General features: G+C 33.1%; 1 protein-coding gene across 1 annotated transcript; it reads left to right on the top strand.

Annotated features, from left to right (window-relative positions):
- Window positions 1-897: 897 nt before the first annotated feature.
- On the top strand, window positions 898-10,969 carry LOC149176767 (rho guanine nucleotide exchange factor 8-like). Its single transcript, XM_089421564.1, has 3 exons — window positions 898-1,006; window positions 9,788-9,885; window positions 10,727-10,969. The coding sequence occupies exons 1-3, from the start codon at window positions 898-900 to the stop codon at window positions 10,967-10,969; spliced, it is 450 nt and encodes a 149-aa protein (XP_089277690.1).
- The last annotated feature ends 1,780 nt before the right edge of the window (window positions 10,970-12,749 follow it).

Here is a 12,749-nt window from a genome sequence, read left to right on the forward strand (position 1 = left end):
AGAGAAAAAAAGCAAACCGCTTTGATACCACTGATCCAGATTCAAACAGGAATGCAATAAATTATAGAGATAACCATAAACACAGAGATGTAGCGGAAATAATACTTCATTTCATTAATGTAAAATTCTGAAATATGCTTACAAATAGGAATGGAAATAAACCAGCTAGGGCGATGGTAGCTTATCTCTGAGAAGAGATGTGGCAGCTACATGCCTTTGAACTGCCTTACAATGAGGCTCAAGGGCCTTCTTATTATTGAACAATAAGAGAAAACCCTAGACAACCAAAACCCTAACCCGAGGAGATATAACACCAAGAGTTTATGGGCCCCGTTGGGGTGAGTTGGATAGCCAACTTCCGGGGTCACGACTTGGTCATATTATCTATGTTTGACACGCATGATAGCCTGTTGGAAAGATCTCTCCGAGGACTACGAGGAAAAAGACAATTTTAGACAAAAAATCACTAGCAGTAGATTTCCAAGAAAATGTCATTTAGGGCCTCAAAACGGCTCTAGAAATTTAGGACCCGAAAAACTGGTAAAAATAGTAAACTGTGCTATAATTAAGGAAACTGAAAAACTTAAAGAAGCAACGGTGGGGGTCAAAGTGGAATTGGTAGGTGGCCACCAATATCCACTTGGATCATTCTCTCTCTCTCTACTGCATGGGGAACATGTGTGGAGCCACAAGCAATATCGCACATCGGCCATCGGCGAAGGAAAAGGGCTCCTACTTAAGAGATATCAGCGGTTCCATCAGCCGATTGCGATATGCGATATTTTCCTCCAAACATGATAAAATATTAAAACTAAGTTTATAAATAGACCCCACGTCCGGATTCGAGGCTTACTCTACTAGTTAAGAGGAAAATTGAAAAGGCTTGTTTTGCTCGTTATGGAGTTAAAGGCTCGTAGCTATGTAACTGCACTGATAAACACAGAAGGTTTCTCAACCACTGCATCGGGCATTGAAGACACAATAAAAAGTTTTAAAGCTGAGGTGGGTCAGTAGTGAGTGGATCAATACAAAATGGTGGACCTTCAAGATGAAGAATGGGTCAATTTAGAGGAAGGATGCTAACACATGGATCCGGGAGTCAGTGACAAAGAAATTAGTGGCAAAAAAGACAGTGGGATGTGACATAGTGCAACGAGACCATACTCTATGCCATGACAGCATCAGCATACTAATATGATCACGAAATGGGCTAGAATATCCCTGGTTCTTTTTCCTTCACGTCCATTTATTTTGTTGTACCAAAACGTGCCGCCCTTCCTAAAGCATTTAACTCTGTAACAATTTTGGGTCATAGAGCCATTTAAGGCTGATACAGCTACTCATCAGATGGAGAAATAGGCATATTAGATATTTAATGTAATTAATGCTCTTGCCCCACTTCCTAGATAAATAGAGGGATGCAAGACTTAAATGGGGTTCAGAAATTCTAGGAAAAGACTACATGAATAATTTCAGTCTGTATTTCCTTTGGAATACAATTTTTTCAAAATACCAATGAAACTATGGTGATTCCATGTTTAAAGGATTACAGTATGTGTTCCCCTCTATTTTAATCATTAAAATGTTCACGCTTGTTCAACTGATTTATGTAGTCATTGTTGCTAGATATGTTTCAAGCTCTCTTACAAATTCGTTGGTAAGTTGTATGTTAATGCAAATGGCTATTACTGTCACACAAATTCATTTGTATTGACATTGTTTATGTATACTCCTGTGAGAACCATTGTGATTATGTCTTTAAATGTGCAACATATGAATTATAGCCTTCAACCCTCCCTTTAGACCCCATTTTTTCTTGTAACCCAAATAACATAGAAATCCTTAGAGCCTTAAGCTCTTTGTGTTCAACATTGAATTATTGAGGTATTAACCTCTATGTGATGAGTAGAAGGCCCCATTTGTATCTGACTCTGAAAGATTGATTTTTAAGAGAGTCTAGAAAGAGAAAACCCCCTGGACTGTGATACCATCTCATCAACCTTTGAAGTTCCCTCTTCCAGTTCTTAGCCTGTTCCTGCTCAGTATTCAGGACTTACTCCTAAGGCCCTAACATACCCTCCTTCCCCTACAACCCTTGTAGTCTTAACCCTAGTCCCTTAAGAAAATTTGAATATCCCTCCACTAGTCCAGATGGATCTTCTAGGTTTTTTGCTCAATAAATATGCACCTATTGATCTACCCCAACCTTTGAGTGCAATGCCCCAAGACTACCTAAAGCATCTACCTAGGTTCAATGGGGAAGATGATAACACGGCACAAAACCACATTGAAACCTTTAGTTCTTTTGCCATGAACATAAATGTGGAACAGTTAGATGTGGTTATGAGACTGTTTTTACAATCCCTTGATGGAGAGGCTAGAAGATGGTTCAAATCCCTGCGTAATGCCTCCATCACTACATGGGGGCAACTTGAAATATCTTTGACGCAAAAATGGGGAGAAAAGAGGAGCCATGAGTACCTCCTTACTTATTTCAATGCAATAAGGAAAAGACTGAAGGAGGATACTACATAATTTATTAAAAGATTCAATAAGCAGTTCAATAACCTAAAAGCTGACATAATGCCTCCCCCAGCTACAACTTCAGTGGTTTTCTTGGGATCCTTCGAATCTGATGTTGGTTTTACCCTGAGAGAAAGGAAATATACCACTCTGTACCAACTTCAGATTGATGCTCTCAAAGTAGAAGCAAATCTGGCCTCGGTAGGAAATACAAGGGTAAAGCAAGAACCCATGGAACCTGAGAGAGGGAGAGAGGAGACATCCTCCTTTGGTCTGAACAGACAATCACCAGACTTGAAAATAGATGATTTGGATAAACTCATCAAAATTTTATCAAATAATGCTAGGAAGCTCGAAATCGAGAACAAGATACTCTCCACGCAAAATTCCCAAATCAATAATCGAGGCTATAACTATCAATATAGAAGGCTCCACTGCAACTACTTCCAAGGGAAAGAAAGGTGCATCTTGATCAAATTATGCATCCCCTATACTTGGAAGATAGTCCTGATGAAAAATCATTGGGTACTCAAGATATGCATGCTAATATATATGTCATTTTTGCTAAAGAGGAACATGAGAGTATGGCTCACCCACAGGCCACTCATTATAGAGAAGAAAGTGTGGATGTTGTGAGTGAGATCACCCTAGGGTCTTGGGTTGGAACCCCAATAGAGCGAATGGAAAACAACAACAAGAAATGATAAAGCAATCAACCTAAATTCTTATTCTACTGAACTGTGCAAGAGTGTCCGGGAGTAGAGGCACCCACTCAGGCAGAGTCTTCCAAAGATGGGAGAAAGTGCACCAGAGAGGCAGATAGATTGTTGTTGGATGCTAGAGAGAATGTGAGAGCACCGACATCACATCACAGACAGAGGAGGTCACCCGATATGTACACTAGATACATGGGTCTTATGAGCAGATGTGTTGTGATAGAGCCATATTCCTTTGAGGAAGCAGTGAAACAACCAATTTGGGTTGATGCCATGATGGTGGAGTATGACTCCATAGTTCGAAACAATGTTTGGGATCTGGTCTCGAGCCCAGAGGATAAGTCTGTTGTAAGCTCCCATTGGCTTTACAAGGTAAAGCAAGCTGAAGATGGTAGTGTGGAGAAGCATAAGGCTATATTTGTGGCATGTGGCTTTTCACAGGTAGATGGGATTAACTATGATGAGACCTTTTCTCTTGTTCCAAGGTACTTGTTGATCATATCTATATTGGCACTATCAGCACAGTTGGGTTGGAAGATACATCAAATGGATGTAAAGACAACCTTCCTTAACGGAACGATTAAGGAAGAGGTGTCAATAGATCAGCCTAAAGGTTTTGAAACTTTCGACGTGAGTCGCATGTGTGGCGGCTTAAGAGAGCATTGTATGGGCTGAAGCAAGCACCTCGTGCTTAGTACACGAGGATAAACAACTACTTCACTGGGTTGGGCTTCACAAAGAGTGAAGCAAACGCAAACATGTACCACATAGTGGTGGAAGGTAAATTGTTGATCATTGTACTTTATGTTGATGATCTCATACTGACATGTGATGATTAGCTGATCAAATATAGCAAGGAGGACCTTGCAAGAGAGTTTGAGATGAAGGACTTGGGGCTCATGCATTACTTTATGGGCATGGAAGTATGGCAGGGTGATGGGGAGAATATTGTGTCTCAAGGCAAGTATGCCAACGAGATACTCAGGAGGTTCCATATGGAGAGTTGCAAGCCTATAGAGAATCTTAAAGCTAGTAACTAGAGGAAGGAGGATGCTACTTCAGGAGAGGCAATGGAAGCTAATTTTTACAGACAACTTGTGGGTTCACACATGTACTTGGTGAACACACGATCATATTTATGTTATGCAGTTAACCAACTTAGTCAAGCGATGGTTAGGCCTACCAAGCTATATTGGATGGTGGCAAGGCATGTATTGAGATACCTCAAGGGCACTTTTTAGTATGGATTATGGTACAGATGAACAGAGGGAGTGAAGCTTCAAGGATTCACCGATGCAGATTGGGCAAGGAGTGTATCCGACTAGAAAAGCACATCAGGAGGGATTTTCAGTATTGGGTCAATGGTAATTTCTTGGTACAACATCAAATAGAGATCAATTGCACCCAGTTTGGCAGAGGAAGAGTACATGGCTACGAGTCAGGAAACATGTGAGGCCATTTGGATGAGGAAGATCCTAGTTGGTCTATTTGGTCAGCAGATGGATTTGACAGTGATTTACTGCGGTAATCAAAGTTGTATCAAACTCTCTGAAAATCCAATTTCTCATGATAGGTCCAAGAACATTCATATCCGATATCATCATCTCATAGATTGTGTATTGAGGTGGATCATGTTGTTAGATTACATTCCCACGAAGAAGCAAGATGATGACATTTTGACAAAGGCATTGTCAAGATGTAAATTCGAGTTTCACAGAGACATGATTGGGGTAGCAGATAATCCCTTTCTTGTTGAGAGGGAGCGTTGAGAAATGGAAATATGAAATTTTAGTTTAATTTTTCCTTGAATTAAACTGTGAATTAAAATCGAATTACATTCTCATAGCAACTTGTAAATAGTTAATTAAGTTTAAATAACTTAATTAGCTTAGGAATTTCGAGTTGGAAGTCTTTCTGTAGTCATGTATATGTCCTCCCTAAATTTTAGGGTCTAGTATGAGTTTAGATTGAGTTGTAATTAGATTAACTCTGTTTACTGAGTTATGGTTACTTAAATCCGTTCAAACTGTTTGGTGAACTAATAGAGAACTAACAGTCAGTTGGTGCACTCGTGCATCCACAAGTGTTACTCCAATTAACTGAAGATTCACTCATCAGAAACTCATGCATGTCAATTTAGAGAAATAATTAGTTGAGACTACAGTGCAGGGACAGTATACTATCAATTGTATGATTTACTGAGTTGTAGATATCATGCATGCAATCAGAGAAGGACCTATGTTTGGATTGCGCAGTTTTGGAAGCATGAATTCCTTTTAAATACAGGTTATTCATCCTGGGAATTGCACAAGGAAATAGGGGCTTGGCAGGTAGTGGAAATTGGCTAAATGTTGGCTAATAGTAGGCTTGTGAGGTAGAGAGTTGAGCATACTTGTGCAAAAATTTTCTTGTGTGAACAAGCTTTGTATCTTCACTCATATTTATGATTTAATGCAATACATATAGGCAAGGGTTTGAGCTGTGGCTTTCCCCAGGAAAACCTATTTTGTTATGTGCCATTAATTTGTTTTCTTCTTGTTCATATTGTTTTCATCGATCTATTGACTTCCACTGGTTGAAAGTAGAAGTAGATTCTTGTCCTATGCTTTAGTAAATTGCATGAGCTTGTGAATCTACAAAAAATTCTACAAATTCCTTGCTCAAAGATAAATTTTTAATGATAAAATAATAACAAACCTCCCCTTTAATAATTTTTCTTTTTCCTCTTTTGGAATTCTTAAATGTAATTGTTATCCTCAAAATTATCTTTTTCTTTTAAATCCATTTTTCTTTTTCCTTTTTTGGAATTCTTAAATGTAATTGTTATCCTCAAAATTATCCTTTGCTTACAAATCCATTTTATCTTTTCAATACTTCTAAGGTACTAGAATTAGGTGGAAAACATGATCCATTTTCCCAATATATTTTCAATAACTTTTAACTAATATTTTACTAAATTTGATAACCTTCTAAAGTTAATCCAACCTTCTCATTTAGATTAGTGTGGCCCTAAAAACATAATTTTAAATAGTCATCATAAATATAAACATTAACACGAAAATCATTATAATTATCAAAAATCATTATGTCTCCTAAACGAGAATAACGTATTTTTATTTTTTCAATTATAATAGATACATATATATATAGTATTTGTTTTTCTCTATACGCGTTAAGATGAGAGAATAATTTACACAAATATGAATATGTGCTTAGAGTGTTTTCTTGAGGACAATATCCACGAGAATAATATATAAAATTCAGAATGATTAAATTTTTTTTAGTTAGTCCAACATATGACAGTATATGATATAAGTTTATTAGAAATGATGATATTAATATAGAAAAGCATCTTTTGAGTTTTCAAACAAAAGATTAAATTTAATATATTACATCTTAAAAAAAATTTATAGTTGAGAAGGGAAAAAATTGTATATAATTTGAAAATTTATGAAAATAGAAATTAATATAAATATTTTAAAATTAAAACTTAATAATGATATTTGAATTTTTTATATTTTAAATTAAAAATATTAAATATTTTAAATTTTATATAATATTTAATTTCTTTAATATTTATTCAATTTTTTTATTAAATTAATTTTTATTTTTTAATTAAGTTATATATTTTATAAATAAAAAAATATTTTTCCCTTAATTTAAATTTTTTATATATTCATAACTAAAATTAGTAAAGGTTTTTTAAGTTTTAAATTTTCTATATATTCATAATTAAAATTAGTCGAGATTTTTAAGTTTTTTAATTTAGATTTTCTATATATTCATAACTAAAACTAATCAAGATTTTTAAGTTTTAGATTTTCTATATATTCATAACTAAAATTAGTCAAGCTTTTTAAATTTTTTAATATATCGTAAGATGTTTTATAAGTTTTTGATATATTATGATATTAATTTCAAAAATTATAATATTAACATCAAAATTCATAATATTTTATTGTATGAAGAGATTTTTTGTTTTCTCTAAGTGATATTGTGATACAATATTATATTAAAAGAAATAAATTAATATTTATATTAAAAAAATTAAAAATATTAATAAGGAAAAAATGTTTTCAATATTAAATATAAAAAGCAATGATAGATATAATTTTTTATTTTCAATTATAAATAAAATGTTTTAATATACATTGTAAATAACATAATTTTATGTCAAATTTTACAGAGAGATAAAATAATAAATATTGAAAAAAAAAATTGAATATTGGGAAATGTGTAATTCTTTTGGTACTCAATATAAATATTACAAGTGATATCTAAAATAATAGTGGTTTTACAAGTGACATCTAAAATAATAGTGGTGATAACAACCCACTAGGAACTAAATAGTGTTTCAATTGAATAGATCAGCTTGCGTCAAAAAATAAAATAAAAGAAACTAATATTACTATTATATCTCATAATGGGAAATCCCAAAATACTAGTGGTGATTACAACTCACTAGTAACTAGATAGTTTTTCAATCCAATAGATCTGCAAAGGCAAAATAAAATATAGTAAAAGAAACTAATAATAATAATATTAATAAAAAATAAATAAAAAATTAGCAGTAATTAAAATATTTTGATTTCTATATTAAGTAATATAATTTTATATCAATTTTATGTAAAAAAATAAAGAAATTGAAAAAAATATATATTTTATTTTACTTTCATATTTCAATACATACCTTAAATAAAATATATGAATATCCATATAAATTAATATTTTAATATCATTTTTATATATAAAGAGTGAAGAAAAAGTATTCTAATGTTAAAAAAATTTATTTCAATTCCCATTTTATATTAAATAATTTATATCAACATGACATGTAGAGAGAGAAAAAAATAATTTAAATTAGATTAGTATAGATTTGTTTTAACCCTCCAATCTTATTATAGATTTATTTCAACCCTAGATTTATCAAATCTTTTAGGGAAATAAATCTCTTGTAAACCTTTATTAATATTCAAAATAAAATAAAAATTTGTACATCAATTTTTTTTTCTCTTAACATTTCATAGATTCAAAATTAAAATTAATCCACATTAATAATAAATTTGAGTAACAAAATTTATTTTTATATTGATTATAAATTTAATAATAAATTAAAAATAAAATATGTATAATAAAAAACAATGTTTGATTTTCCTCATATTTTCACAATATATTGAAATCCAAAATTATCAAATAAATATTATATTTTGTAATATTGTGTATTATTCAAAAAAAATTTACCATCAATATATCCTCAAATAAATAAATAAATAAATATTATAATGTTTTCTATTATTCAAATATTTCAAAATTTACCATCAACATATCCTCACATAAATAAATAAATAAATATTTAATATGTTGTTATTGTTTTATTAACCTGCCATCAATACTCAAATAAATGAAAACAGATATGTAATATGTTATGTTTTATAATGGTTTCTCGTGACCTGTTAGATATCAAACTCCTTGCATTCGCATTCGCAGTCAGTTCCATCTAACAAAACTTTCAAAATAATAATCACCCAATTGCCGATTAGCGGTCTTAATAACCTTTTTCTATGGATGGAATATTTTGGAATCGGATGAATAGAAGGTCAATTTTTTTTGCAAATCAGATATTCATTATTGGCTCACCCCAAATTTTTGGACTAACTCTTTTCTATCTATTGGATTTTAATATATTCATGGAATCTGGAATCAATTTAAGTTCAAAGCTCGGCTATATTCTATATTACAGAAATTGAATAACTTTTATTTAATTACGTGGTAAAGAGTTTCTCTCTAAGAAGAACTTCTCTAGAGGCTATTTATTAAGATTATGTGTTAGAATATTGGAGGATTGTCAATTGTTCGGTCAGGTGAAGATAGTTGGGTGGTTGGAACCATTCAGGATATTTGAAACAATTGCGATTGACCCGTGTTCCTACTCTAGGGTTTCGAGCACCATCCGAACAACGAAGGTTCTCATAGCATTCATTGGCATGCCACAACAAGAGCGGGAGCTCTATTCAACATTCTCTATCTAGGTAAGAATCAATATTTCATTTTAATCCATTCATTGTGTCTCTAAAAGCCATTATTGTTGAATTTGTAATCCATTACATGTCTGTAAGGTTCCATTTTTTAATGGATTAGCACGCTTTTGCCTAACTGTCAATCTTCACAGGGGTTGTTACCACCTAGTTGATCCAAGAATCAGGCGCGAAATAAGTAGTTCCGGTACCAATTTGATATCTCCCATGCTTAGTTTATCCTAGGTTTGGTCTATATGAAATCTTGAACTCTAAGAACATTACAAAAACTTAAAATGGTATGCCTGAATGTTGATGGTCATCAAACAAGGACTAATTTTTAAGATCATTTTGAGGCTATGAGAAGGCAAAGTTTACTTTTCTTTTGATATAAGGAATCTGAGAACTCTACAAAATTGGGGGTTTATAGGGAATCTGAGAACTCTACAAAATCGGGGGTTTCTAAGGATTGAAACAATACAATGAACACAAGTTCTTAATTATTGAATGAATAATTGGGATTTTCTTGTGCAGATATGGATTTGATGAAAGAAAGGTTTGCCAAGTTTCTTCTCGGAGAAGATATGTCTGGTGGAGGCAAGGGTGTCTCTTCGGCCCTAGCTTTGTCCAATGTCAGGTATATGTACTTCGAATAATGAAAATTTTCCTTTTGATCCAATTGCTTTCAACTTCTTTCAATTTTGGTTGTTTCACTGAATTAATGAAATGCAACTACCATTTTCGGAGATCTATGGAGGTTGGAGCCCCTAGCTCCAGAGCACAAGACAATGTGGTAGAAGGAAACTGACTAGTTACTCTCTATCACTGATTAATTTTCCTTTTGATCGAATTAATTTCAACTTCTTTCAATTTTGGTTGTTTCACTAAATTAGTCAAATGCAGCTACCATTTTCAAAGATATATGGAGGTTGGAACCCCTAGCTCCAGAGCCCAAGACAATGTGGTGGAAGGAAACTGACTGGTTACTCTTTGTGACTGATTATATAGTAGAATTGGTGCCTTTTGTCAATGATTAGTGGATGGTACTAGATAGAGGTAATGATGCCACCCCGCTCGCGTTTATATCTAATTCTAATTTTTCCCCTTTAAGTACCAAACCAGTTATTGGTATTTAATTTGTATGAGGTACATGGTTTAGACAATATAATGGCTAGAAAAATTCATAATATGATTCGTAAAGAGTTGGAAAATTGTTGTTTACTAGATCATGGTTAACAAAGTGCATTCAAACCTTTAGATGAACATCCCAGCACTACATAAATTGGATGCAATGCTTCTTGTAAGATTTACAACTCAATTTCCTTTCAAATTGTTGAAGAAATTATATAGAAATTCACTATTTGATTACCATTCTGGGCATGCAGGAAGTTTTGGAGAAATTTAGGGAGACTAATTTTTTGGGTTGAGGATAGATCAATGGTTGATTCATCCAAAGAGAGAGGCAATGAATAGAGAAATGATCATAAATGGTGGCTTCCCACTCCAAAAATTCCTCATGGAGGTCTCTTAGACAATACAAGAAAATTGATGTTGAATCTGAGGGACTCTCTCAAACAAATACTGAAGACAACGACGAAAATCAATGCTAAGGTTTTATCAGAAATGGAGATTACAGAGGTTTACCTGGAATCCCTACCAAAGGTAGTTATATGTAGCTTAAGTTTTTGTTACAAGATATGGAGTCATGATGAATAGACCATTTAAATGGTTTATGAAGAATTCTATAATCTTCCATTTGTGTTTTGGCAAAAAAATTAGCCTTGGAGACACAATTTTTTGTATGCAAGATACTACGAGTTTTAATATATACAAATTAATTTAAAGTCAAAAACTGCAAGAAATAACATGCAATTTTAACATTCACAATCCTGCGAGAAGAACTGGTATTCATTGCTGCTCGATCATAGAGGCTATTATTTGTTCACTTTTGCCATATGAAAAACAAGTGTTCAATACCACTATATTGTTAAGCAAGGATCATTGATGCTGATATTTTTTCAACTTTTGCACAAGAAAAACATGTACCCAGTACTTGTTTTTGAAAACTGATCAATACTCAATACAAGAGAATTGTTGGTGAATCTGATTTGACTCTCTCAAATGAATACTGAAGACAACGATGGCAATCAATGCTCAGATTTTATCTACATAGATAATTTGTCTAACTTTTCATGTTACGAGGTTTACCTGGAATCCCTAACAAAGGTAGCTATATATCTCTTAAGTTTTGGTTATAGGATATGGAGTCATGATGAATCGACCATTTAAATGGTTTATGAAGAATTATGTAATATTCCACTTGTGTTTTGGCATAAATTTTAGCCTTGGAGACACAATTTATGGTATGCAAGACACTACCTGTTTTAAAGTATAAAAATTAATTTAAAGTCAAAAAATAGAAGAAATAAGATGCAATTTTAGCATTTACAACCCTGCGAGAAGAATTGGTATTCAATATTACTCGATCATGGAGGCCATTATTTGTTCACTTTTGCGAGATGAAAAACAAGTGTTCAATACCACTGGATTGTCAAGGAAGGATCATGGATGCCAATATTTGTTCACATTTTCCACAAGAAAAACAAGTACTTAGTACTTGTTTATGAAAATATATCAGTACTTAGTACAAGAAAATTGTTGTTGAATTAGGCTTCTTCTTTCCTAACCTTATTATTTAGAGTATTTATCTATGAACCTTTTTAGTGCTATGAATTATCGACTTTAAGCAAGGTCTCTAGCCATGGGTCCAACCGTATGAGTCCTTCGGCAGTCATTTTCATTGTAAGCAACAATTGATGACTCAATAGCAAAGATAGGATAAGGAGTTGAGGTAGAGGCATTTGGGGTAGAGGTAAAGGTAGAGATTGAAGGTTAAGGTTAATGCTAACCACTTATATCCAAGACCATTTGTTGAAAGGATGATGCTCCTTGAAATTTGTGTCTTTATTGTTGTCTAGAAAAGGCATAAATATTTTGGTATTTTAAGTTCTTGTTGGCATACAAGAATTTACATTCCAAGTTTCAATGAATGAGAAATGAACAAGAGAGAGTTCACTCTCTTGGTGGATAATGTTGTTGATTGCACAATGAAATGGTTTTGATGGCATTGCATGCAGAATTAAAATGATATCTTGTATTTGGTATTTGTTTTCTAGATGATGAGTTATGTCGCAAGTTGTGTCCTTGTAGGAAAATCTCGAGTTAGATGAGAATTATGTTCTTGTTTGTATCTAGGTATATATAAAATACAGTCAACTGTTGCTTAGTGTTGATGATGTAACAAGGAGTCTCTGCCTTGAACTGTTATCTACTCAATTGTGGTGTCTGACTAGAGAACTCAGTGATGATTATCTTGGACAAAGATATAATTGGGCTAATTGGCATGGTTTGGAATCTAAAATGGAGGTTTCAGATGTTTCCATCATAAAAAGGAGGGCAAGGCCAGTCATGCACCATGGTTTGCAAGTCTAGGGGG

The sequence above is a fragment of the Pinus tabuliformis genome, chromosome 4_1 (genome assembly GCF_031772625.1).
Source record: "Pinus tabuliformis cultivar Carrire ecotype Pingquan chromosome 4_1, CPIR1, whole genome shotgun sequence".
Lineage (NCBI taxonomy): Eukaryota > Viridiplantae > Streptophyta > Pinopsida > Pinales > Pinaceae > Pinus > Pinus tabuliformis.

Bases quoted from the DNA above. Each gene is read 5' to 3' on its own strand.
- LOC149176767 (XM_089421564.1), top strand. From the start codon at position 898: ATGGAGTTAAAGGCTCGTAGCTATGTAACTGCACTGATAAACACAGAA. The intron at 1,007-9,787 runs GTCAGTAGTGAG...TTTCTTGTGCAG, and splicing joins AAGTTTTAAAGCTGAGGTGG to ATATGGATTTGATGAAAGAA. The intron at 9,886-10,726 runs GTCAGGTATATG...GGCAATGAATAG, and splicing joins CGGCCCTAGCTTTGTCCAAT to AGAAATGATCATAAATGGTG.